Source organism: Anarhichas minor, unplaced genomic scaffold (genome assembly GCF_050575085.1).
Source record: "Anarhichas minor isolate MPS153535 unplaced genomic scaffold, ASM5057508v1 ptg000007l, whole genome shotgun sequence".
Lineage (NCBI taxonomy): Eukaryota > Metazoa > Chordata > Actinopteri > Perciformes > Anarhichadidae > Anarhichas > Anarhichas minor.
In genome coordinates, this window is record NW_027466453.1 from 11,172,142 (window position 1) to 11,199,401 (window position 27,260).

The 27,260-nt window shown below is 42.0% G+C and overlaps 2 protein-coding genes across 3 annotated transcripts in view; one reads left to right on the forward strand and one right to left on the reverse strand.

The window, feature by feature from the left end:
• Window positions 1–11,772, reverse strand: part of col5a3a (collagen, type V, alpha 3a) — a 43,837-nt gene extending 32,065 nt beyond the window's left edge. The window contains exons 1-5 of one of the 2 annotated variants that reach the window (XM_076085784.1): window positions 11,508–11,614; window positions 3,373–3,553; window positions 2,879–3,046; window positions 2,388–2,604; window positions 1,829–1,991 (exon numbers count right to left, since the gene is read on the reverse strand). In XM_076085784.1, coding sequence (XP_075941899.1) covers window positions 1,829–1,991; window positions 2,388–2,604; window positions 2,879–3,002 — 504 coding nt within the window. In that variant the 5' untranslated portion in view covers window positions 3,003–3,046; window positions 3,373–3,553; window positions 11,508–11,614. Of the gene's footprint in view, window positions 1–1,828; window positions 1,992–2,387; window positions 2,605–2,878; window positions 3,047–3,372; window positions 3,554–11,507 lie in introns of both variants that reach the window. The other variant, XM_076085783.1, reaches the window with a different exon arrangement.
• A 9,426-nt stretch (window positions 11,773–21,198) lies between these two features.
• rdh8a (retinol dehydrogenase 8a) lies at window positions 21,199–26,454 on the forward strand. The gene is made up of 6 exons (XM_076080113.1): window positions 21,199–21,438; window positions 23,602–23,763; window positions 24,941–25,120; window positions 25,657–25,750; window positions 25,851–26,034; window positions 26,191–26,454. Exons 1-6 carry the CDS (start codon window positions 21,333–21,335, stop codon window positions 26,416–26,418), a joined length of 954 nt encoding a protein of 317 aa, XP_075936228.1. The 5' UTR covers window positions 21,199–21,332; the 3' UTR covers window positions 26,419–26,454.
• The last annotated feature ends 806 nt before the right edge of the window (window positions 26,455–27,260 follow it).

Consider the following 27,260-nt stretch of genomic DNA (forward strand, 5'->3'; position numbering starts at 1 on the left):
GCACACACTGAAACTCATATTTACCATCACACGTATCAATGAAAAATCTGAAACAGATGGCTCATTTGAGGATTTTTCACTTCCTCCACAGAAAGCAAGATATTAAGAATAAATTTTAGTGCAAACTTTGATCGACATGAAAACAATAACCACAATGGATTGGACTAAAGGATGGAACTGAGGGCTTTTTAAGTCATCACCACAAATAATGATCATATATCTCTCTATGCATACGATGATGAATAAGGACATGGGAGTGTTTTTGGAGCAAGGCCAAAAAATGAAACAAGCTCTATTGCTTCTGAAAAGGGAAATTTATCGAGCCCACGAGGAGACGCATTTCTTAACTGAAGTGGGAAGGGAAGGAAGGGAGTTGAGAGTAACTTATAGCATGGGAGGGGCAGCTGAGGTTAAGTGAGGTCATAGGGAAGGGAAGGTTTGGAAAGTAGTTCTTGACTACACACGCAAAACCCAAAAGCAGTAGGTGTTTACTTGTCAGGACCATGGACATCTGGTTTTCCCCTGGTGAAAGTGAGGAAGGCTGTGGTTTCTGTCTATTAGGCAAATAGGGAGTAATAACAACCCTCCCTCGCTACTCTCTTAAAGTTGAATAGTATGTTACCCGTTGCAAACTGTGAGGTGTTCTCTAGACACTGAGGGGACAGAGAAACTTGACTGTGCCTCATGCCTCTGTCTGTCTTTCCTTTTCTTTCTTGCTCCTTTGCTAAGCAGACAGACCCCTCAGGGCATGGCAGGGGAAGGGGCTTGAGCTGATCTCTATGTCATGCTGTGGGCAAGAGATGTAGACTGGAGCCTCACTGGGAATGACAATGGAGCAAGGCTTGCATATTGTCATGGGAAGCACAGAGAATGACTCATGACGATAAAGGTTACTGCTGGGAAAACGAGTTGAGCTTAGTTTTGAAGCGTCTTGCTCCTCTATGTTTTCCCAGCATATTGATACACATCAGGAAACATTTTCTAATGCCCTCAACTGAAGAAGTGTACTTCAACTTCAAAAATGTTCATATTATTTTATTTTTCTGGTAGACGCAATTTGGAATGAATTAAGCAGTAACTAAATCAGTGATACACTTCTCCTGCTGAGTGCTAAACAAAAAGGAAAGTGTACAAGAACAAGAAGCAGGTATTTTTTTTTCTGCAAGAGGATGACCATCACAAGACATTACCGAACAACACACATTCACAGTCAAGCATGTTTCTAATGTCCAAATGCACAGCTGGCCGACAGTAATATACCGACAAGTCAAAAAAGCAAAGAGAATTTGTAATTTCTTGGCTTGATGAGGCTGGGCATGTCTGAACAGCCTTTTCCCCCCCCCCCCCCCCTTTGCTTTGTTCTAGCAGCACTTGATTGACAGGAGACCCCTGTCACCCCATAGCCCCTTGAACCGTGATTTTCACTTTTAAATCTTTTCTTTAGTAGCTTTAAAGGTCGTAAATTCAACTCATATTCAGCTTATTCCACCACTTTCCAGACACAAATATATATTGTATCATACTATAAAGATCATAAACAATATGATGTCCTGTATATGGTAATGCATTCATGTCTCCTGTGATTAAACCTATACCTAATAACACAAAGTCCACATGATACTGACCCTCATATATTGCCTTCTGTTTACCTCAATGCACAAATGCACAAGAAAACACACATGCTGGCAACGGTATTCTCCAGTACATGGTCTGTGTTCAAATTTGTTGATCCTCTTCGTAACTAACAACAATAAAGGAACATTTAAAAGTATGACAGCAAAGTAAATCGCTTGCTTTCAGAGGCTCCCATGCTTAAATAATGTCCTACCTCAAATACATCTTTGTCCAGCAGCCGTGTCCCAAACACAGTGACACCCGCTGTGCTGACTACAGCGTTGTCCCCTCGCAGCAGATCCAGGGTCTCTTTCCACTGACAGTCCAGGTAGAGGGTCACAGACTTGCCCTGCACACTGTAGGCTATCCTGTGCCATCTGAAACAACACAGATATTTTGTCTGTTGCCCCGCAGAATCAGTGATGCAAAGAGCTGTTTCACACCTCTTTCAAGTCAAGCAATTCAGAAATGCCTTTGAGCCTGAGAGTGTGAAGGATTGATTTCCTTAACTCCTATGATCAAGTCAAATCACTGATGCAAGTGCTTCACAACCATCTTATTCCCTTAGGATCAATGTCAAGCACATGAAGTGAGCTTTATCAATCAGCCCTGTCGGGAAAGTTATACATGAACAGTTAATATAAATTACACAGTGCTGGTAAACCTGATCTATTGAACACACAACATACAATGTGTAGTCAAATCAACAGAAAGGCACATGTGTCATTGATATCTGTTCTAATGGAGACGTCATAGGCCCTCAAACTACCCACTTTCCATCAGCCAGGTTGATCTTTTTGAAGATGGGATACATTTCTGGTGTGGGCTGCCCATGCTGGTCCTCATACAGGAAGACGGGTGAACGGCCCACTTCCAGGCCCAGCTGCTGCACCCCCTGGTCATCATACACTGAAAGCAGGAAGAACTGGGAGCCCATTTTAGCTCGCACTGTAGCCATCACGGAGAAATTCTCAGGAAATATGGTTGAATCTGGGAAGGAGAGGAGAGGAGCTGTTAGAGAACAGCAGGGAGCCGGTATTATATAACATGCAAGGCACCACCCACTGCCAGTGAGACCTGAAGATAATAATGATGAAAAATATTGTCCATGAAAGCAGTGAGTACCCACGAGGAGGGGTAAAAGGGAGTTCAAAGTCAGATCTCTGAATGATTTACTGAGGGAAGAAACACTCTCAAAAGTGACACATTTCAGGGCTTCTTTCCCCATCATTAGACATCTTCATTGGAAACATAAGTTCACTACCAGGGAAAAGCTGTTTGGTTGGAGCACTGAGCTGAATCTTTTTGTCTATCTTGTAGGCCAGGTCCGGCTCCTCAAAGCCCCTCCTGCTGGTGCAGAGACCAGTCTCCAGAGACACCCCCTCCATGTTCTCTGACAGCTCCAGCACTTGCAGAACATCAATGGGATCAGCTGGGAATGGAAAAATAAGAAGCAATTTACACATTTATATCGAGCAGATAGAAGAAACATGGTGGTGCGTTTTATTTCACGCTCACAGACTGTTGCTAATTATATCTCTTGAAATAAGATATTGATTCTTTTAAAAAAAGCGGATGTCCTGCTTTCTTATTATTGCTGTTTCTAGCATTGTGTGAAAAACTATAAAAATGACTTATGATAGGGTGGAACTTGTGGCAGACCGTGGCAGCATGTTTTTAGTTATGTCAGTGTAACACTTAATCTCTGCCAGTGTGACAGCACTTTGTTGTCTGGCTCAGTTAAGTGCTGGTTGTTACCGAGCTGAAGAGCAGGGTTTAGTGTGGCTGGAGGCTTCCTGCTTCCTAGGAGTCGGAAGAGACGGGCTCCTCTGAGATGTGGCGGCAGGTGGCCAGGCTTCTTGTGTGGGTGTTATTATAGGATAGGGGTGGTACACAGTCTAGCCCATAATCCTACTGCAGCACACCTGACAGCTGACACCTGCACCAGTGAGCAACAATATGTCCACATCGCATTCATCACAATTTCAACACTTCACTGGCACAAATAAGCACATCAGTGATTCATATATTCTCTCTGCTAAAACATCTGTTCTGACAAATCAGCTAGTTCTGTATTGAACCTTCAAATGCTTATTTTCCTGAAGAAAAAAATAATTAAAATTCTGCCAATATTGTTTTTTTATTTGTTCTCCATGAAATCCCCTTTGTTTCAGGTGGTTTCCAAAAGTGCATCTAAACATCTGGAAACAAGTCAGGATAAGGCCAATTGGTGCAATACTATCAAGAGATGGTATTCTCATTAAAACTCTTGAAACAAGTTGACTTTAATAACAAACAGGAGAACGGCTCTTATGATTTGTTAAGATTGGGGATTTATTTGATGAACAAATGCCTCCGTAGATATGCAGTTTCTCCCAGTGTTGGTCCTCTCATTACAGTGAGCCTGAGCTTTATTTGCAGTCATGTTATCAGATGTTCTCTTGATAAAGTGCTGCCGTGAGCATGAGCCAGGATCAGAGTTTTTGGCGCTGCCAGACTCCCACCAGCTGCTAGTGAGAGCCGTTTCAGGGCAACTCAGCACTTAGCATTCCAGGCATCTGAAAAGAGGATCCTAAACCCAAATTGCCTCCTGTAGCTCTTGCTGCTCATACAGAGCTGGCCTTTTATTCTCCTTGTTAATTAAACATGTGGAGAGGGTATACCGATGCCCAGACATTGCTTGCAGAAAAACACCACGTTACATTTTATGGCATTATTTATTTGCATAGCAGAGGCCATTTATTGCAAGCAGCTTTGAGAGCCCAGTCCCCTAGCATGGCAACAGGGTTGTAAATAGATTAAGCTGTGAATTACAGCCAGGCTCCAACAATAGAAAACATTAGGTACAGATCTAAAGGTATTTAAGACCTTTAAGGCTTGAATTTTGAATTTATATAAAGAAGCAGTGTAAATTAAATAATTACAGAAGTTGCTGGCTTCTAACAACAGAAACCTCAGGCAGTTATATGTGCGAGTGGCACCAGTAACCCAGCCACACACAGTCTTTTGGGATCATTTTCAAATCTGCTCTAGCCATTGTGACAGCGAACAAAGACCTAAATGTCAAGGAATAAGGTATTGACTTTAAAAGGTCACAAACAAGTCACCCACACTTAAATCAAGACACTGGCATTGTTTCTGACTTCCCATTCTCGCATTCACATGAAGGCTTTTTTGTCTTTTTGCCCTGATGAAATAAAATAAATTGACAATTCTGGTTAAGTTTGCAAATAAAGTCAAAAGGCTAGCTGCATCCTTGATTGCCCTGATCAGACTGCCACTTCAGAGGCAAAGAACAAAGACCCGCCCTCTCTTTTATTCTTGTAGCTAAAAGCTGAAAGATGCTTTATTCAATTTACAGAGCATTAATACAGCAGCAAACAACTATTTGCTATATGAAAATGTAGTGGAGTAATGTCTACCTGAGCAGAGAATGAGGTCTCACTCCCTCTGTGTGTGTTGTAATCCGAGCTTTTCTGTGCTGTATTTACATATAGCCGGGTCGGCCTCACATGTTTGTGCATGTTTGTGCCCCACTGACTAGCTCACGGATGCTGCTCTGCACGGCCTCATACGGCAGTTACAGCTGATGGTTGTTGTGGAACATGGAACACATCCTCTGGTTCCCCGTCTTTTGCCGTTGTTTGCACTGTTACCGCCGTTAGCACTTGTTAGCAGCCGCGAGCCGTCGCTATGTTGAGAGCTGCTGAGAGGCAGTAGAAATGTTCCCAATCTCATATATAGCACCTTTAAATACATATCTGCCTTTCTTTCAAAGCACAGCAGTTTACTTAGCATGTTACGTCATGTCTGGGTCCTAGTCTTTGATATTTATATTTAACTCCAAATGAGCTCTTTGGAGCTCTGTTGTGGCCTTCACTCCAAATCAATTTCCTTTGGGATAGCAAAGTCTTAAGTTGGTGTTTTAGTCAAAGGTCAGAATCCAGTAAACAAATCTCTCCCACAGTAAATATCTATTTTGTTCTTTCTCTATCTCTCATACATACTCATGCACTGGGAGAGAGGTCATAAGGCAGGGATGTTTGGAACAGGCTGAATAGTTCTAAATTGAAGCAGCATGGGTCTAATTATACAGGATCCTTGGGTTTCTGTCTGGAGCAGCACCTGTCAAAATGGTCTAAAAACAATTTGATTAATTTCAAGTAATCCAAAGATGAGATGTGAGTGCAACCCATGAACCATATAAAGTACATTTCTGCCTCAACCGCTATGAGATTTAAAAATATCCATTGCCCTGTTGTTCCAGCTACGGTCTGTCAGGAGACTGTTGACCTCTTACCCTCTCAAGACAACAGAGAACAGTCAAGATGTGCAACAAGGCCAAAGGGAGAAATCTGAGACAAGCAGCAGAACTTCCTCCAAAAAAAAAAGAAACCGCATTCACAATGATCTGTCAGTCAAACATGCAGGGAATAATAGGCATCCCACATCCAAGTGTGCAAAATAAACTGTTGTGAAGAAAGTTTAGGAAGCTGATTCAAAGAACGTGGGAAAAACTTGTGCTGGACTTTAGAGGATGCAAGCAACAACATCTGCTGCGAGCAACGACATCAAAAGCTTGTTGAATTCATGCATGACCCACATAGAATACAAACAAGTTCCTGTGGAGTATCCTGTATTTCACCATATCAATACCACCACCGGTGATTCTGCAGTCAAGAGCAAAACCCCAAGCATGTGGCAGGCGGCCATATAAAGTCTGGATCCATGAAGCAATCAATAAAAGAAAGTTATCTATTCCTTGCTTTGGATCCATTTGTGTCACCTTAAGTTGAGCCAATGCTTGCAGCGTTACCTATCCTGCAGCGCTGACTGTCTGAGCAGGCTTTGCTTGCATCTCATTAGGCTTTGTAGTAGTCGTGTCCTTACAGGACCTCACCTGTCAAATGATGTTACTGCTAAAGAAGCGAGAGGCTGAGTGTAAATTAGATCAACACTCTGGTATGGCCACTGACAGAACCTGCGATCTTGATGGTTATTCTGTCGGCCTGGGCAGCGCGGTACCCCCACCACTCAAAGATATGGCTCCACGTGTTTGATATAGCATCGTAGAATCTCTCAGGACTAATGAGTCAGAGTGTTTTGCAATCACACCAAAAGGTCAGAGTACATGGGAACTGGGAAGGAGCTTGAAATATCCAGCAATTTCACCGACATCTGGCATTTCTGCCTTTTTTTTTTTCTTGTACTTTTTTCAATGAGACAACCGTCTCTGTCCAGCAACAGAGCTGTCCACAGTCTTCCTGACAGAAAAAGAGCTAAACACTCCACCTCACAGATTATGCTCTATGCCCCGGAAAATGCCACCAAACAGTCTCCATCTGTGTATCTTCTCTGGCTTTTGTGACACTTGACACAGTCTCTCCGTGCCCAGCGGTCATACAACTCAGCACCAATTAGGTCATACATGGACATAATGTGTGCTCTGTGTTTCTAAAGCAAATGTCTCTGAAGACATTCTTTATGACTCACACCACCTACACTCCCAGCTCAGCCTGAAAAGACCCCTCGCACACACACAGAATACCACTCTGTCAGAAACGATTGCGCCTGGAAACTGGGGAATTTTAACGAGAAATGAAGCCAAAATGAATCTGGGTAATGACTGTCTTCCATAGCATCTTGGACCACACCCTGAGATGAGGGGAGGAAAAGCAGCTTTCCTTCTGAAATACCAAAGAACATATTGACGAGGCATTTCTTCATAAAACGTAAAAGCAACAAGTTGCAACACACATATGGTGATTAAATAATGAAAAATCTGAGACAGATCCAGTGGAAGTGGTTGAATAAATCAAGACACAGTTTCTCTCAGGCTCCATGAAGAACAGCCTTAATCTAATTAGCAGTGGGTGTGACCTTTCGTCTGGGTCACCGCTGTGTGTGGACAAGAGCACTGTGAGGTGCAGGAGAGCTAATACACGCTATGAACAAATGTAGCACATGAACAGACAAATAAGATTGATGAATAAGATTGCTTGCACTGAAATTCACATAGTTTGACCTGCACATGCTGTTTATATGCAGCTCTATTATAACACCCACAGAAGGGGGAAAAACAGCACTTTGGGCCTCTAACCTAGTCAAGATGAATCACTCTATTATTTTAGCTGTCAAACACTTTGCTCTTTTCCTTGTAAAAAAAGAGGTTATTGAAACAAAGAAGAGCGTATTGAAGCATCGATGACAAATGTAAATTTACTGTAACATAAGGACATTTGTTGGGCTGGAAGTATGCAAACTGAGAGGCAGTGATATCGCACTGAACGTGCTTTGTGGTTGGGTCTGCTTTGAGTTATCGCAGAGAGTTTCGGAGCAAGTCAAGTCAGCGGTTGTATAGACGACTGCTGGGAACGGCTTTAAACATATTCTGAGGGGTTATGAAGTCATGAATATTATTAAGAGACAATGACAGCGATGATGGAAGTGACCAACAGTCAGTGCCTAGCATTGAGTCTTTAATTCATTTTATTTTATGTATATATACATATATATATGTATATATATGTGTATATTTATATATATATATATTGCCTTGCCTTGTAGCTCTTCCTATATATATATATGCATATGAAATGCCCGCTGAATATGGGTCAGTGTCTTGTTACTTTTGGTGTTGAAGCTGCAAGATTCTGGTGGCATGTGGTTACACATTTCCTTCCAAATCACATCAGCACCACATTCTTGAATCTCCACAGTTTGTTCTCGTCATGTTTGTTCACAGCGTGATGGGCCGACAGGCCAAAAGCAGCTTGGCCCATAGAGAAAACACCTGCCCCTCAAAGCCCATAACTGGACAGGCCCTCCACAGACACATTTGTACTTCTATACTTGTGAAGATGTTCTTTTTACTGCTCTGACAACAGCAAATCCATTCCCTAACCATAATTTCCACTGCATGATAACCACCGACCCTTAACCTAGCCTGACACCATTTCCACTAAACTCACTTTAAGAGGTGGGGGTTTAAAATGACCTGATCATTTCTCATCTTTTTATCTTTCTGAGGATATCAGGTCCTCATAAATATGCAACATAACACACCACCCCAACAAATACAAACACAAGTGCGCTCACAGAATTTCGAATGTACATTTGCATACATACCTCAGGCACAGAGGATTAACATGCAAGCGTACACATGACCAGGCCCATTCAAGTTTCAGCCCCAAGCTGTCATTTGGTCTCTCAGACATCATAACATTGAGGCAGCTATTATGATGTGTAACCCCAGAGCTGGCAAAAATCAAAGAATAACACTAAATGCTACACACACACAACCTTGTGTCAGACAGGTATATACACATGCTCCTTTAGAAGTTATGATCCTTGTACTTCTGAGGGACGTTTTAAAGAAATTCTTAACAAGTTGTGGGCAGCTTAGTGTCTAAAGGACACTTGGCAGGTTCAGAGAAGTTGAAAAATGAGCTAGGTCCGGATGTCACTGAGGGTAGCATCTTGTTTCAGAGACTCTACAGATGGCTTTGGAGGGAAAGCTTTACTACTGTGGCCTCCACTAAAATGTGCATGTAGGTCACAGTAGTGCATGTGATGGATGGCTATTATAAAACTGTTCTGAGGCCCATAAAGTGGGATAAAGAGGCAGATGACATGTAAGTAGACACTGCAAAGAAGGCAGCCCCCTCTGATGTCTGCTCATTGCAATTCTACAAGGAGCATCTTCAACTAGTCCCACAGAAAGCTTCTTGAATCATCCAGTGATCAGAAACTCAGAGCCATAGAGGCTTGAGGGGAAGGGAGTTACCGAGCTTCTGGAAGCCAGATGTGTGTTGAATACTATAGATTGCAGTCCGGCACCATAAAGTGTTTAAGCAAAATGTCTCCATATTAAAGACTTGGGGGAACTCCAAACAGTTTGCCTCATCAAAAAGTCTGAGACGCAGTTTGATATGGCACTTGCAGCATCAGCAACTAGGGACACACATCAGCATGGCTGACACTTCTGATGTTTAATGTTTTGACAGAAACACAAACTCACAAAACAGAAGAAAACGCTAGCGCTCTAACAGGCGTACAATTCCTCTTTTCCTGTTCTCTATCCTGCTAATTTTGGCTGCGTTTTTTCATTTGTTTTCCTTTGCCACTAATTTGTTGCTGGATCAAAGGCGAACAAGGCTTGCTGTCCTCCTTTGGGAGTCTGGTGCAGAATTGGCAAGGAGGCTCGATCAAACGGGACACAGTGAGGGGGGCTGCATGCACGATTTCCCCTCTCTCGTAGAACCAGTCAAGGATGAGGCAGGGCAAGAGCAAGAGAACGATGATGTAAAAGAAGAGATAAGGCATATAGAATGAAAACAAACACTGCCTATTCCCGGGAACAGAAAAAAAATAAAAGAAGGAAAGGAAAAACTGAGCAAAAATGTGTTGAGGCAAAAGAACAGAGGATTTTAACTGAAACTAGCCGTGGACGTGTGCAAGAATTTCTCACTTCCTGGAAGCAAACATGACTACAAAGTCCTCTCATCTCTGCTGAACACACACAGAAAGCATATGGGAAAACATTCTGGCACTGTAATACACACACACACACACACATGCACGCAAACACGCACAGACGCAAACACTTTATCAAGCGCATGCACGTGTCCGAGGCCGCCATATCAGCACGGCCATATGTCCCATGCACTTTAAAATCATCTCAGCCCCTCACTTCACAGGCCCTCATTAGATAGCAGTGGACACCACAGCCGCTGTGTGACTTGAATGTGGTTATGTCAGTTGGCTCTCTTCCCCCTTGCCATCGCTTTATGTCAGCCAATTCCAACAAATCCTGCCAGCCATAACGTGGGTGCATGTGAAAAGCCACCAGCGGGGAAAAAGAGCCATCTTTAAGCACTCCTGGTGACCAGGGTTAAGTCCTGCTGTTGGGGCATGTCGCTCCATCAAGGGAGTCTCTAAACCCCAACACCTGCAACGAAAGAGTCTGCAGCCGGTTGGAGATACATAGGACACGGCCACAGGGCATGGAGACCTGTGTGGGTGACAGATAGCAGTGGGCCAAATGACATACAATATATATATGCACAAGCTGATCCGTTACTGGCTATCTTGGGAAAAGGGAAGTCTTAAAATGGGTGCAGCACTTGCTGAACAATCCTGAAAGTGCTACAAATGTGGAGACTGTGATAGACAGACAGAGAGTGACAGATGTCTGACAGAGACCAGGCCCTCTTCTTACAGGTGGATTATGAAAAAAAAAGTCCAGCTACTTCACTCCTGTACAAGACATACTGCGGCTAAAGTGTGTGAAATATGAGCCGAGCTATAGTCGCCTGCAATAGAAAATGTAAGATATTTAAGTGTGCCAGAATAATCATAACTACGTCAGTAAGAGTGTTAGTGCTAAGCGCCTTCACTTAAGACATATGTGAGCAGAGGGCACGTTAAACGGATCCGTGACAGGAATTTTTATCTACTCGGTTCGGTCAGTGTTCAGGCATTCACCTCTTTCTCAAGCCAACGTTAAACCTGTTTCACAGCAAACCGACGCTGGTCACAAGCAAACGCAAACGTGACATCATCTCCCGGAGGGGTCGCTGCACGTCCTCCAGCTCACCTGGCGCAGGAAGGAATAAGAACGCGTCCAAATTCAGAAGCTTTGAAATGTGTTCGATTAAAACGCAAGCTGGAGGAGGAAACGCCAAATCAACCCGAATGGGCTTCTCCGTGCAACGACGCGGATAATTAATATGTGCGCATACAGAAAACAACTTGTGCGTAATTGCATTTGCGGGTTTCTGAGGGATCCAAAAGTGAAACTTAAAAATACAAGAGTAAAGAGTATGCTTTTGCGCCAATAACTGTTCGATGAAGTGGACAGCACATCATTCATGTTCAACGAGATACTTTACCAGTGTGTGTCGTCGTCACGTGAAGCAGGATACAAATAAATAGCGGTATTCTCCTGCGCGACTTGGTCCTTATTAAATGGTCCATCTTTCCAAGCGGAGACCCCCCCCCCCCCCTCCCCCTCTCTGCCTCCGCCACCAGAACTTTACACTGAAGTTATAATTGCAGCAACTCAGCGGCCATGCGGGGAGAAAAAGGAGAGAAGTCAGTCTGTGGTTCCACTTGCTTGATTGTTGGAGAAGTTTTGTTGTGGTGGCTCCTCTCAGTTTCGCTCTGCCCCTCTCATTCAATTTATCCCTCTCACCATCACTCCCTCCCTCTGCTCTCCACCTCCTCCGCCTCTTCCCTCCCATATAGGACGCTCCTTGGACGCATGGATGAGATTGCGTTCCTAAATCACGTTTGTAACTGACGAGAGTGTGTGGGGTCTCACTTCTTACACAGAAGTGTGTGGAGTACGACGCTGTCACATAGTAACCTGTCAGTTTTCTGATTTCTGCAGATCTAGTGTAAGCTATCCACATAGACTATACAAGTGGCACACCTATGATTAAAATAGATTTGATTAGGATGTCTGAGTGATAGAAAAGCATAGCATCATAATATTAATGATGATGGTGATTGTGATGATGATGATAATGGTGCAAAATGTTCTGATATGTCATTATTTAGTTAACGGTCACTTCACAGTGAAGATCAGAGGTTTGAAGCTGGAGGATGTATCCAAGCTTTGAACTTCACTCACAGCGCTATAGTCCAATACATCTCAACATTAAAACACCCCGGGCCAGTTCACGGAGTAAGGTTTTTGCAGACCAGGGCAGGTTATCTCCACCATCAGTCTAATCTCAGCCCAGCATTGCTGCACTGATGCTTGTTCAGACCGGTGCTTGGCCACAGCGAGGCTGGAGGCTGAATCACCTCAGGTTAAAGGTCGTGGACTCCTAGTTCAGGGGCAGGCATATACTGGTTTAAAGCCCATTATATAAAACAACAAGGTGTGTTTAGCCACACCCCGCAACTTTACCAGAGTAGTCATCCAACCTTGTGTAGATCTTTAATGTAGACAAAATCACCTGACAATGAGTTCCTCTTCCCACAAAACAGAAACATCTGTTTTGTGCATGTTCAACCTCATCAAAATATTAAAAAGACATCATTGGGTGTTGCACTATTTTGTACATGAACATGTTTTAAAGGTATAACATAATGTGAAGTGAGTTTGCATTAAGTTGCGTGAAGTTAATAATCTTTAAATAGGCATAGTGCTCGCTGAAAGTAATGAGCTGAAATAATTGGTCACCTATACCTCTTATTAATACTGCCGGTGACATCTGCCAAAACATAAGCCGATACTGTGTCGATACCTGTGAAGGCTGATAATAGCCCTGCCAGAAGCCTAATTAATTCCAGAAAGTCTGTGGTATTCAGTTGAGACATGCTCTAAGATAGGACTTGTGAGGACCTTGTCTATTTGGAAAATTACCAAAGATAACGTGTCTAGCGTCCAAGCTACAACAGGCCTTTGTAAAGGAACTGCTGTCCCAGAGAACGTTCAGGGAAAAGAAGCCAAACCGTAATGTCTCGAAGGGGAGGAGTCTCAAACCACAGAAAGAGGGCGAAACACACCCATTTAAAAGTCATAATTCTCTCTCTTATCCAAAGATACTGTTCCATATCGTTCCTCGCCAAACCCAACTCTTGGCTGCAAATGACATCATTGACATCAGTTACGATGTAGATTCAAATGCATTTAAATATAAATGCTTCTTTATGGTAAATAGATAACGTCAAAAACTGTTTGGTTCAGTAATATTCAAAAATAAATCCTTCTTCAATATAAGGGGACCCTCTATGAAAAGGAAAGATAAAAGATACATTTTCTAAGCCTCAAAGACAGTAAATAGTGGGAGCACAAGTTGTAGAGTGATTATAGAACACAAAAAGCCTTGGGAGTGAGTGACAGAAGGAGGTTTGACAGAAACACCCAGATAACTGAACAGATTGCGGTTGATCTGGTAAGTAAACAACGGACCCCTGACCTCCCACCGTCTCCCTTCTCAGTACCAGTTTAGCCAGCCACATTCCTAACTGCTTTTAGCAGATAGTTACTAAGAGTCCAGTGGGTAAGCCTGAGCTCTGGGTGACAAATATTTCCAGAGCATGTGCTATGTACCTTTGCCCAACTATGGGACAACTTTCAGATAACCATTCTTTAAAACACAAAATAAACAATAAAACAAAGAAAAACTCACAATTATTTTTATTTTCTTATTGTTTATTAGGAAATAGACCTGACACCAGACTTTGGAGTTCCACATGACTGCCAAACATGCATCGATTGAGACTGGGACCCAATACATGTTAAAATGATCAGGAAAATTCTAAATCAAAGTTGATCCGTGTGTCTAATGCCAGTAGTTTTGTCAACATTCATTAACCAAGAGGGTTTCATGAGCCAGACTGATGATGATTTATGTAAGGTGAATTCATTTTCCTTTTTCAAGCTGATGTAAACACATAAATGTTGTTAAACAGAGCTCAACATGGAGAATGAAATCGGTTCTTGCTTGCGGTCTCTTTTATTCTCAATCAATCAGCAGAAACCAACAGTGTTTTGTTCACACTTTCAAATCATGTGGAAACACCAACATACGAAATTATACTTCATATGTGTTTTGACATTTATTTATGGATAGGCTGTTTGGGAAAAAATAAAATCACATCCAATTTTGCAGGAGATGAATCCATCACAGATTTTGTCACAGGAAAAAGAAAAAGCTTGAGGATGTGTCTCTGTATTTTCCCCTATTTCGGTTTTAGTCTTTTTATTTATTTATTCTCTTATTCCTTATAATTACATAAATGATGCCTCCAGTATTGAAGTTTGAAGATGAGCCCAGACATGTGTGTTACAAATTGCAAGTATCTCTCTCTCTCCCTCTGCAGGTCATTCTGTGCTGACAAATGATGGTGGGCTTTCCTTATCATTGAATCACTGAGCGGGTGGAAGGTGAAGGGAAGTAATCTGTCCTCGCCACACATTTTAGACCCTGTGAGATATAGTGAAGCCCCATTAATCCTCACGAGGAGCTGATGAGCGTTTGTTTTATTGCTCCTTGTGTTGAAGAACATGCCAGAACAAGACAACAGGCCAACTGTCAGGAAACAAATATGCATGCAGAGTTGCAAAGGAAGACTGACTCTTTCAGCTTGCCAAATCTTGAGTTATGTATGTTCAAAGGGAAAATCATTTTTTTTCTATGCAGTCATTGTGAAAAGAACACCTTCAAAATCACTTCAGATCTTACACCACTGCTTCCTAATGGACTTCTGATATATTTTAGTTGCATATTGTGCGATAAACATTGTTTTTACTTTCTGTCATTATAATATAATGAGGATTTTAAGATGACTGTGAATGATGATTGTGTATATAAGTTTATGGTTTGTGTGTGTGTGTGTGTGTGTGTGTGTGTGTGTGTGTGTGTGTGTGTGTGTGCATGGATTCTGACAGCTTGTCATATCATTTCACCATTTATAGCAGAATTATGAATGAGCCTTCAGATAACAACTACATTTTTTTCTGCACATGGAGATTCTAAAAACAACTGTAATTCATATCAGTTGATGTGGTCTCAGGGGCTAATGGTGAAAAACAATCTGGTCTTTAATGCGGGATTGTGTAAAATCCTTAACTGATCAAGAGGACAAGTATAAAGGCAAGAAACCATTGGTGCTGAATAAATGCACATTTTGCTTGGAGGGGGAAATGAAGGTTAACCTGTCAGAGGCTAATGCCCCTGATCTATAAAAACACCTCAAGAGAAATGTGATTGTGCCACCCACTGACTGCTGATGATAGTATCTCCATATATCAGAAAGCATGTGTTCTTCATTGAAAGGAGCAAGATCACCATCAGCCATGTTTTCAGACATATTACTCCACACAGTCAGTTGCTTAACTCTGCTGTTAAGTTGCCAAACCAGGGAACGGACCATTGGAAAGTGTGTGGAAATGTTCTGTTTTTGCACTGGGCCGTTAAGGGGAGCTGCCAGTCTGGTGATAATTATAATATTGAGAGATGACAGGAGACTAAACCAATTAACGTCTAAGGACCGTGTCTGCTAAATGAACTGCTCAAACAAATAGAAGAAATAAACTCAACAGGGCGACCACACTCAAGCTCACCCTGCTGTGTGCCCTCCTCTTCACTGTTAGATTACAGCACAAAACACAGTGATCGTGTGTTTGATCTGTAAATAGCAAGGCAGTTACGTTGAAAACTGGTATTTGCAGGGGCACTTAAGGTAAAAGCTAAATATGGTTCAAAGCAGCATTTCTTTGAATGTTCTTGTGCGTGAAAGACAGAAGTTCTAGCTCCCCATAACATCAGCTTTCTTGCAAATATGCGAGGAAGCTCCTGTGCATTACAGTCATTTTATTTACAATATAAAATGTATTTTTCTCTAAGTGCAGAGTAAGCAAAGAGGTCAGAGGAGTTTTTGCAGCATGGTGCCACAGTGGCTAAGTAGACAGCCCCCCTGGAAACCCATCTATGTCCATTGTTTGCATTAGATCAGATGTAACTGCCACCGTGCTGTTGTTTTACTTTGAATGAATAAGCTTTAAGTGGCAATGTTCTGTATGTTTCAGCTTGTTTTGGCATTAATAAATGTTTGCGCCACAAAGAAACGTTGCTATCCTATTCAAATGAACTGTTTTGAGTCCAATCTAAATGTCACTGTATTTTGAGTCATTCTTATCTACAGGCATGTGCCTGAGACTGTACAAAACGACGTATGATGATGAGATGTAAGTGTTTCTAAGAACGCCATTAACTGGCGCTCAGAAATGCCACATCACGATCTCCAGAGTGCCATTGGTCTCAAAGCACTCTCTGAGTGTTCATTGTGTGTCGCCTGCAGCTGCAGCAAAAGTTTTAACTCTCCTCTTTTGGTTGCAGCTCATGGGCCACTTTTTTTTTTTAGCACTCTCTCTCAATTAACTGTGTTCTCGGTCTGCCTCAGAACCCCTAAAACACTTTCCCAGCTCACTCCTGTCTAAGCCTTTGCACCCACTCTCTCTCTCTCTCTCTCTCTCTCTCTCTCTCTCTCGGTTTTAAGTCTCACTCCCGCCCACCGACCCCCAGCTACTCTTTCCCTTTTCGTCCCTTTTATTCTCATGAAGTTTGCATTCCACACCTCCTCTGCAGACTGCACACAAAGGAGCAGAAAGCGCCACTCCTGACCTGTGGCAAACATTCCAGTCCTCTAGGCCCTTTCACACAGCCAGAGTGCCTTATCCTTCCAGTACCATCGGCCAGAACAAGTCTCTTATCGTGGAGATGCCACCGAGAGGACGGCCAAAAAAAGGGATAGTCAGTGTGATGTACTTGATGAGGAATATTACTGTAGAAGTTTTTGTAAAATACTTCTTTTTTTTTTAATAACCCTGCAAAAAACGGTTTATTTCAAAGTTTAAATGTTGTGGTTTTCTGATATAGTTTGATGTGTTTTGTACATTTAGGACAGTACCTAATTACAATCCGTCTTTAATTAGGATGAGCGAAAACAGACAATGGCTTCATAAACTCAGCTTGGAAAGCAGTGAAGGGTCCAGGAGGAGCATCTGCTCATGTATCCTTAAAGTCAGTACGCCGGAAATTGACTATTAAGCTATAAAAGTAGAGCTAGAAGAGATGTCGGTCTCATTTTCTGTGACTTGGACTGCGATGGAGAGGTTACAGATGGATGATTTGGGCTCAGGGCACAGCTGGAGTGTGCTCAGACCAGGTGTCAGAGAGAACAGGTGAAAGGTCTGACAAAGGATGTTGAAATTGCTACTAGGAGGATTGAATATTGTAGATACACATGGCACAGAGCTGCAGTAGGGGAAGTGGAGAGGGGAAACTTTGAGGTGAAAAAGGGAGGAGGATTTACAGCAAGACATTAAAAACAGAGAAAGCTTTTGGCGTGGAAAAGCATGCATGGGCTTGTGTTATCCCCACTTCTTTGTCTCTTTCCTCACTCCTTCTGTGTCTTTGTGCCTCAAACTTCTGAAATTCCACAGCAATAGCTTGGAGGCTGGTAGACATCACTGGCTGCCCACCACCCCTCCTCATCTCCAGCCACACCACCTGTCCACTTTCTCCAAAAGCACAAGGGACACAAGGGAAAACATGCCAGGAACGGTCCTGACCTTATTCCAGCTGCTGACTCTGGCCGTTTCTGCACCATATCCACTTTAGGACAGCTTTAACGTTTGTCTGTGCTGACTTTTACGACCGTTATATTTTTTATATTACACTACCGTTCAAATTTTGGAATCTCCTGCCACTAAAGCTTAATTTGTTACAGTCAGAGGGCTGAGAGGACTACTCTATGGTTTTTGAATAGTCTTTCATGCTTTTAGGTTGGAGAGAGTCCTTTTTACAAATAGGTGTTATTTAGTATGAAGGGTTTGTTTTGTACTTGTTCAACCAGGCTGACAATTGAAATGGCAGAAACAGACAAAGATCCCTCTGTGCAACAGTAAAATATAATAGAAGAAATCCCCAGCCAACTGGAATCTGAGCATCAAATGTGTGCAGATTTAAACAGGCCTTGTTACAGTGTTAAGTGCACAATAATGCCTATAACAAGCTGGAATATTAACAGGTGTGTTGCTTTAGAAAAGCTTTTACTGTAGGTTACTGTAGGGTTAGCACATTGCAACTGGATCTGAACATACTATGGACTGACAAATAATATCTGTTCAATCTCCCCACTAACTGCAGAGGGGCCAAAGAAATATGGAAATATTAAGGGTCCAGTTATACCATTGTGTTTCAGTAATGATCAAGGGTCTCTTAGGCTTTTTTCTTAGGGGAGACAATATTCTCCCCTTTCAAGCAACACTGTGGGGACATCATCTATTTAATGAAACTATTTCAAATATACATTAATGAATGAACAGCAGTGTAATTAATATAATCATATATTATAATCAATATGTAATAAGGGGTCAAATAAGATGAATGAAAAATGACTTAAAATGAATGATTTGGTAGGAGAAAAGCTTTAGGGTTACTTGGTTAATTGTTCAGTCAGTGCTGCTTGGTTGGTCTGGGTCAAAGGTTCATGGTCATTTTTTATTGTCAGACCACCACCTGCCTATCTGTCATGAAAATGTAAAGCTCTTAAAATGTTTGTTCTTACATTAATAGAGTTTGGGCTCAAACACACAATTTTTCGGCTCCCTTTCTATTGCTTTTCTATTGCTCAAGTTACTCTGAGATTGTCAGCCAAATGCCTGATATCTGAACCATAGCAAAATATAAATATATAAACTAAAATGTCATCACGGCAGTGCATGTTGTTTTTTCACACTGTCAGCTTGGATTTTAAAGCCGCTTTATCTGACAATGCAAATTATACATTTATTATCTCATTGTAAACTTCTGCTTTCTGGTGAGAGAAATGGGTCATAGCTTAGGGATGTTCTCAATAAGCAGACATCAGCTTTGTGAGACAGCAAGAGGAAATTGGGCCCAAACTCCATGTAAGCCGACATCTCCGCTCTCTGTTGTCAGCATAACAGACAGTTTATCACAAGCAGTGATGATTGGATGAAGATTTATTTTCGTTATGTATTCTTATATGTTGAGTTATATGCATCACATGCTTGACATTGATTTTTTTTTTCACAGTAAGACTAAACCTGTCTTGTCGGCTGGTTACTGGCTGACACAGGACTCCAGTCATTGTTAGAATATCTTCCCTTTGGGAGAATCTCTTCAAAGTTATGACGGAAATGTCTGCTGTTGGTGATGGATGTAGTAACCTCAGTTTACCCTCGGAGGATAGAAAACTCAGGAACCTGTCCCTGTCCTCTCCCACTGTTCCCTCTGTTGGTCTGCGTGTGTGTGTGTGTGTGTGTGTGTGTGTGCGTGTGTGTGTGTGTGTGTGTGTGTGTGTGTGTGTGTGTGTGTGTGTGTGTGTGTGTGTGTGTGTGTGTGAGTGGATCTGCTTTCACCTAACCTCTTGTCTTGTCCTTAACATACCTTAATGCTTAACACTGCGTTAGCATGTTAAAATGGGAATGGGGTTAACCAGGGGGGGAGGATTACATCAGGTGGGACCTACATTCATCATTGTATGCTTGTAATAGTTTTTCAAGGGCAGAAATGATTTGTGTCGGACAATAATCATAAATAGCTTGCAACGTTTTAGTTGCACCAGTTGAATACATAATAAGGTTTTTATAAGCTGTTGGGAAAAACACCAGAGAATACACCCCAATTATTTCACCTGTGTGAAGCTCCTTTATAGCCACATGTATCAGACTGATTAATATGTAATGTGTAATCCTCCTTGACTCTGTCCAAACGAGACACAAAAGGCACCTGAGCTGAGAAGATCCATCATAATGATCCCAGTTCAATCCAATTCTTACAAACAGAAACAGATATGCTAATTATTCCAAATATGTAAAAGCATTAGGAATGTATACTTATGTGCTTAACTGGGGCAACTGCAGCACTTTCGTTTACAATGTATTTCATGTAGAGTTAGCAAGGTATTAGATAAGTAGATGCCAAAAGTGAGTTAAAGGAGAATGGCATCAGTCACAGATTGCTTTTAACAACTCTCTGGCTTGCTTACTGATCAGTCCAGATTGCTCTTTGGACCATCCACTCATCCCTTCTTGGGGGTTATGAGGATCAGTATTAGAGTACATGGAAGACTTGCAGTTTGCATGTGGTTGCGTCACATTCAGCAACAGGCCCAAACACGGTAGACTCTGACTCTTGCACTATGGCCTTTCATCAGAGAAAAAGAAGCATGTCTGGTTTGTTATCAGCGGCACTTTGACCCTTTACAACAGCCGTCAACAATAGGGTCCACTGGTCACCACGACACAGCCTTGCTAATGGCATAATCGTGAAACCAAACTGAGACATAGCTGATAACCAAACCCACACCATTCTTCCTGCGTTCTTATATTCAGTTTGCATTGGGATTATGGTGATGCTATTAGCATTGGTTTTAGATGAGGTATTATGCAGTCAGTAAGCCTTAGTGCTTCTTCAGTGTGCTGCACCGTTCCTTACCACCAGATGGCAGTACAATGCAGCGCTTTAAATTACCATAAACATTCCCTTCCAAAATAAGGTAGACATGGGATGACTAGTTTTATAAATAAATCAACTAAAGCCGAATAACAAGCTTGGCAACAGCAAATAGCATAATAGTAATAATACAAATAATAATAATAATACAATCGAATGTGTTACGTGCTGCTCAAATATAGCTAATTTGAAGTATTGTTAAAATTCAATTAACTAATTCAATTTAAGTATAAATGAAATAATAAAAAACATAAAACAAAAAAAGCGTTTGGTAGGCTACCGTGAAATAAAACGTTTTAATAATTCCTATTGAGAATATTAAACACCACCACCATGACCAAAACATCACGTGACTACTGCATGAATATTACAGTTATTTGTTGTTGGGGTCACCAGCTCAGAAATCAAATAAGCACTGCCCCCTCAACAAAACACGCACGTTTGCGCATGCACGGCCACACACATTTTAGAGGAATTAACCCCATTTTCAGGGCAGGCGGCACCTATCAAGTTTTAAAATCCTGTTTGCAATGCCACGTCTTTTTTTGGTTACTGATTTCTATTGAACATGTGACTGAATTAGAGGCTCACATGGCTGAGGTGGCTGTATGATCCGCTTTAGTTTTTTTTAAGTCCGGTGATCGGTAGCTCCCTCGGCAGCGACCATCCAGAGCAGAGGACCGCTGCTAAACACAGCGCCCATCCGGACAAATCATGGCGAACAGCGGGCAGAAAGTTGTGCTGATCACCGGCTGCTCCTCCGGCATCGGGTTACGAATCGCCGTCACGCTGGCCAAAGATGAAAAGAAGCGTTACCATGGTAAATGCGCTTTCTTCTACATTGTTTCTTTGATCGGACCTATAAGTAGCAAGCCTGTAACAGTGTGGTTCGCTTAGGAAAACCTCTTTCGTGTTTACTTTAACTTCCAATGCTCTGCTAATGCACCAACACTCCTTTACGCACACCGTTCTGTTGAGTTCCATGCGCAACTCTCCGCAAATAAGTGATTTGATGTAATGTCCATTGGAACAACTAACTCCTTTTGTAAGGACTGGGATCCAGTCGCCCTTTTGGCTCAACAATTATCATCTGAAAGCGCAGTTTCCATGGTAGGGCTCTGCAAGGATGCCGCTTTCCAGCCGGAATCATAAAAGGAGTCTTGTCAGTTCTCTTTCAAGTGACTTCTCCAGCACAAAGCGCCCTTTTATCGCAGCGAATTGTAGACCGCCTGCTCCGGTTTAGTGCCGTGTCTAATGTGCCTATAGTCCCCTCACTGGAGCGAGTGTTGCAAGAGGGACAAAGTTTGAGACCTGTACAAGCGAGGGTTCACTCTAAAGCTAGGGCCTTGTTTGAAGTCTTCATTGGTGCACAGTGGAGTTAAGAGTGTCCCACTTTGACATTGTTGGTCTGTGGGTCTACTCTCCTGCTTCCCAGCCATCGTTGGTTGTGTCACTCCAGAACCTTTTCCGTGTGGTGGAGCCTCAGACAGAATTACATCAGACCACCTTCCCACCCCCACCGCTGTTGGTAAGAGTTGGCCTTCAGACCCCCGTTGTTGTTACATGTGACTTTATGCAGAATAACATAATTAGCTGTGGGCCTGGTCGGGTCAGTGAGGTAACAGTGAAACCCCTGACTTCAGCAGTCATCTTATACATTAACTGATTCAACTAATGCAAGCAGTTTTTACTGCTGTCCTTCAGGAACCACTGTGCAAGGGTTAGTTCAAGTTTATTTGGGGGCCCTCGGGGGTCTGATGGGATTTATCACCATAGATGAGGAAAACAGAAGTGATTAACTGCTCCCATAACACCGGTTTGAGCAGATTTTTTTTCCACAATGTGACCTGATTTTAATAAGGCCACCTCTGAGCAATGAAGCTGATCTGCTCATTCCGGAGGTCTTTAGTAGAGATTAAATATTGCATTGTGCAAAAAAGTAATAATTAGTTGCAGTAACATGCACCAAAACTCAGAGAAACCCCCAGAAAGACCTTTGTGTGTGCAATGCAATGTGGTTTAATTCAAGAATGTTTAAGCAGCCCAAGAGTAATTCCTGCAGGAGCCAGAAGAACAATAGATCTCTTGTTCACTTCTAAATCTCTTTGTTGCTTCATGGACACACAGCTTTCAAATCATGAGATTAAACTTAATTAGACGTCATGAAACGTCATGTGTATTTGTTGGATGATGACACTTACACAACGACATTCTAACAAAAGAAATGGGCTGAGTTTCATTACGAATCAGTAACATTGAATGGCAATGCAAAGCCTCCACAGCATAGCAATCCCTCTTTCCATCTTACTTATCCAACCCTGTCTCTGTTCAGACAAGGATCAGGTAAGGGGTTCGCCTTTATCGGTCAAGGACAACAGGTAGATCCGGATGAATGTGTGAAGAAGGGCTTATTTGCTCCTGTCGATTGCCATTGTGCAACAGCACAGTCTCTCCTTTCTCTGCTAGAAAGCGTCAGTCGGCAAAGTGTTAGCACAACACACAACATGGAAGAAGCCATGAAAGCTGAGTCAACACTCTGCTGATAGCTGCTGTCACTGGTCATGATAGATTTGTGTCCTGTATGTGGGTCAAAGTTCAGAGGAAATCAATAATGTGTCCTGTAAACTGACAGGCGTGGTCATAGGAACTCTGACCTGCACGTATGACTCTGTCACAACCGTGAGTGTGTGTCCGTGTGTGTGCGGAAGTCATTTAGTGAGATCAGAGGTTTCACAGTAAAGTGTGACATTGGGTCAGGTGTTTTTTTTTCTTTTTCAGTAAATAATTAAACATGATTTTCTTTATGACTAAATAAGAAAATGAAAAAAATGGACTCAAATATAAAGTCACTTTTTGCAGTGTGTTACTGTACCAGTCTAAAGAACCGTTTCCTGGTACTAAAGAGGCTCTTTTTGTAAAGTTTGAAGCCACATCATCATACAAGTGAAACAATACTTTACACTCCTCTGCTTCTCCCTGTCAGTCATTGCCACCATGCGGGACCTGAAGAAGAAGGAGAAGCTTCTGGAGGCAGCTGGAGACGCATATGGCAAGACCTTGATGTTGCTTCCACTAGATGTGTGCAGTGACGAGTCGGTCAAGCAGTGCATCAACAATGTCAAGGACCGCCATATTGATATCCTGAGTGAGTGGAACATACCTGAAACTGAAATTTGACCCCTTCCCCAGCTTTGAATGACAGGGCGTTGATTTAATTTAAACGTGGGTGTATACATGTTTTGTTTTTTAATTTTTCATAATTTATAATAATAAATAGTTTTAGTATATAACCATAAGTCGTTAAGAAATGTGCTGCATGAGTTTCTTGTCTTTGTTTAGGAATGATAATCGAATGCATAGAACACAAACCTTGAACCTTCCTGCGATAGTAGCCTATATTTAACCCAAACCGCAATGTCGACCTTCCATGAGAGAGCGAGACAGTAAATATCTAACGCACTTGTCAAGTGGACAAGCAAACTATCACAGTATAGTGTTATTACTGTTATAACGCTTCAACTTTAGGACAACGTTTTTTTAAATAACTGAAAGGGTTCTGGTGGCAAATCTCTTGCAGCGCTGTCATCTGTGGTTTTGCAGTTAGATGGGGGAAGAGGAGATTGGGAGAGTCTTGAAATTCCAGTGGGCAGATAGATTCTGCACCAAAACAGATAGGACCACCAAACTGATATTCTGACTGAGTGTTTGAAATATAGCTGAAACTGAGTCTGCAGCTCTTATCTGCCCATGACACCTTCATTTTCTTGTTATTTTTCTGAAGGGGGGGGTCCTTTCAGCTGAGAAAGAACATACAATGTATTTTGAAACCCATAAATCTCACCACATCACTAACAACTAATTAGGGCCTTGGTGGTTGTTAATCAATAAAGTAAAATGTATGTTGCAGGATTAATAACTCTTGAAAATCTGTCTCTTTTTGTTTGTCATGTTTAAACCTCTAGTCTGGATAAAGGTTCTATTTATAAACCTGCATCCACCTCACTCTGAATCCATCATTACATCCCCCTTCACCTAATTACTCAAGACCCAGAGGCCCCTTCAACATGGACTGTTGTTACATCACACATCTCTGTCGTTGTCACACACTGACATCTGGTGGCAATATCAAGAAATACCATCTGTAATCTATCAATAAGGATCTGTTCTTGTCGAAAAAGGCCATCAGGGAACAGTGCAATATCACTTCTTCATGTTAAATCAACAATATCATCGTCAACAGTATCAACCATTTGAAAGTTAAGTGCAGTGATGGAGATCCAAGCGGGTTTGTCATCTCTGCGTCTGTGTGTGTTTCCTGTCAGTCAACAATGCAGGTGTGGGCCTGCTGGGACCTGTGGAAAGCATCAGCATCGAGGAGATGAAAAGAGTATTTGAGACCAACTTCTTCGGTGTAGTTCGCATGATCAAAGAAGTGATGCCAGACATGAAGAAGAGGCGTTCAGGACACATCGTGGTCATGAGCAGTGTCATGGGTCTTCAGGGTATGGTTTGTGTGTGTGTGTGTGTGTGTGTGTGTGTATATATATATACTTTTTTTTTTTTTTATTGACCTGTAAATCAGTGTTTACGATTGATTAAATTAGTTAAGTCACAATTCAGTTTATAATACCATCAACTATAAACATTACATAACACAGAGGCACTTTTTAAAAATCAATATGTAGCCTGTTAAATCCTATCGTTTTCCAATAGTAGTGTTAACAATGCTAGCAAGCAGTTTATCTGAATATATTTTATTTTCTGCCTACTATGCCTTTCATTTCCAGTAAAGCTCTGCTTACCTCACTAGGGTTGCAAAGTTGTTAATCCCCTGCAAGTAGGCTGAACTGACTTTCCTATTCTGCCTGGCTCTTGTATTGTTCTATGTGACATCTCTCTGTTACTTGGTTTATTTGGGTATCTTAGGCCTTTATGTGTAAATGATGTTTGACGCATGTCTGCTGTTAATCGAGTCTTGTCAAATTTGAAAATACTATGCAGTGATGCTGTCCTTTATCTCCCTGTTTTGTTGACTTAGGAGTGGTGTTCAATGATGTTTACACTGCCTCTAAGTTTGCCATGGAAGGTTTCTGTGAGAGTATGGCCGTGCAATTGATGAAGTTCAATATCCGGTAGATTACCCTCTTCCCTCTGTTCTTCCTTCACATCTGTCTTTGCTCCGTACTGAAAATGCTCCTTCACACGGGCCTTTCTACATCTGATTCCCCACAGGTTGTCCATGATTGAGCCTGGCCCAGTGCACACGGAGTTTGAGACAAAGATGATGGAGGATGTGGCCAAGATGGAGTATCCAGGAGTAGATGCCGACACAGTTCGGTATTTTAAAGACGTTTACCTGCCATCATCCATAGATATATTTGAAGCCATGGGCCAGACGCCAGAGGACATAGCCAAAGTAAGAGAAAAGGTTTCTAACTCGCATTTTACAAATCTAGCTCAGGATTTGAGAATCAACGTTGTGTTTCTGTGATCGCTAACTGGTACACATATTCAACCGGCTTGCATAGCAATGAAATTAGTCAAACGTTTATTTTGCTTCTCGTCTCTCCAGTGCACTAAAAAGGTAATTGAGTCAAACAGCCCTCGCTTCAGGAATCTGACCAACAGCCTCTACACACCCATTGTGGCCTTAAAGTACGCAGATGAGACTGGCGGCCTTTCTGTCAACACCTTCTACAATCTACTCTTCAATTTTGGCCCTCTCATGCACATCACCATGAGCATCCTCAAGTGCCTGACATGCAGCTGCCTGCGTAGACGCACTGTCTCACCTAACTAAAAGGGGGTCGACCAATCCTGCCCCTTACCTTTGCCCCCCCCCCCCCCCCCCCCCCCCCTGTTTGTTGACCCCCACCAAGTTCCTACTGCCTTTTCCTGAGGTTTTGGGCTAAGCAGGTAGAGTAGAGCCAGTAGCCCAGGAAAGGGGAGGTGCCTTTTAGTTCAAAGACACTACCATGATAAGCTTTGCCAGACATCATGCACAATTGCACAAGTTTGTCACAGAGATGTTGTATTCAGGATGACATCATGTACTCGCAGGCTCACACACAGAGAGAAACATACATACATACATAAAACACACACAAACATTGGATCATTGTACACACATACTATAAAGCTAAGGCCATAGTCAGACATACCGTGGTTATATAGTTGTTAGATGTCGATATTGTTTAAATGAGAACTCACAGACAGGACATGAGATGCGAGCCCCATGGACAGACTACAAAGCACAAAAAAAATGAACTCTGTTACAGAGACAATAAAACAAAAAAAATTATTGAGAAATAATAATTATATAACTTGTAGCCTAGATAACTGTAGACTCAGGCTCGCCGGAGTTATAACATGTATGACAGAGACCGAATGAATTTATCTTCTTTAATTGTTTTGTGCCCATCATTTCATGTTTTTAGTGTTCTCATGGTCATAACTGCTGTTAAATCATATTTTTACATTTTTTGATAAACTGAAGGTTTGGGTCAGATATTTTTAATCTAGCTCCTTGATTTAAAAATAAATAAAATTCTGATTTACCATCAATAGTATCTTTGTTTTTTAAGGATATTAATAACAAAATGTGACCGCTTTGACTAATATATTTTACTGATACTTTCCTGT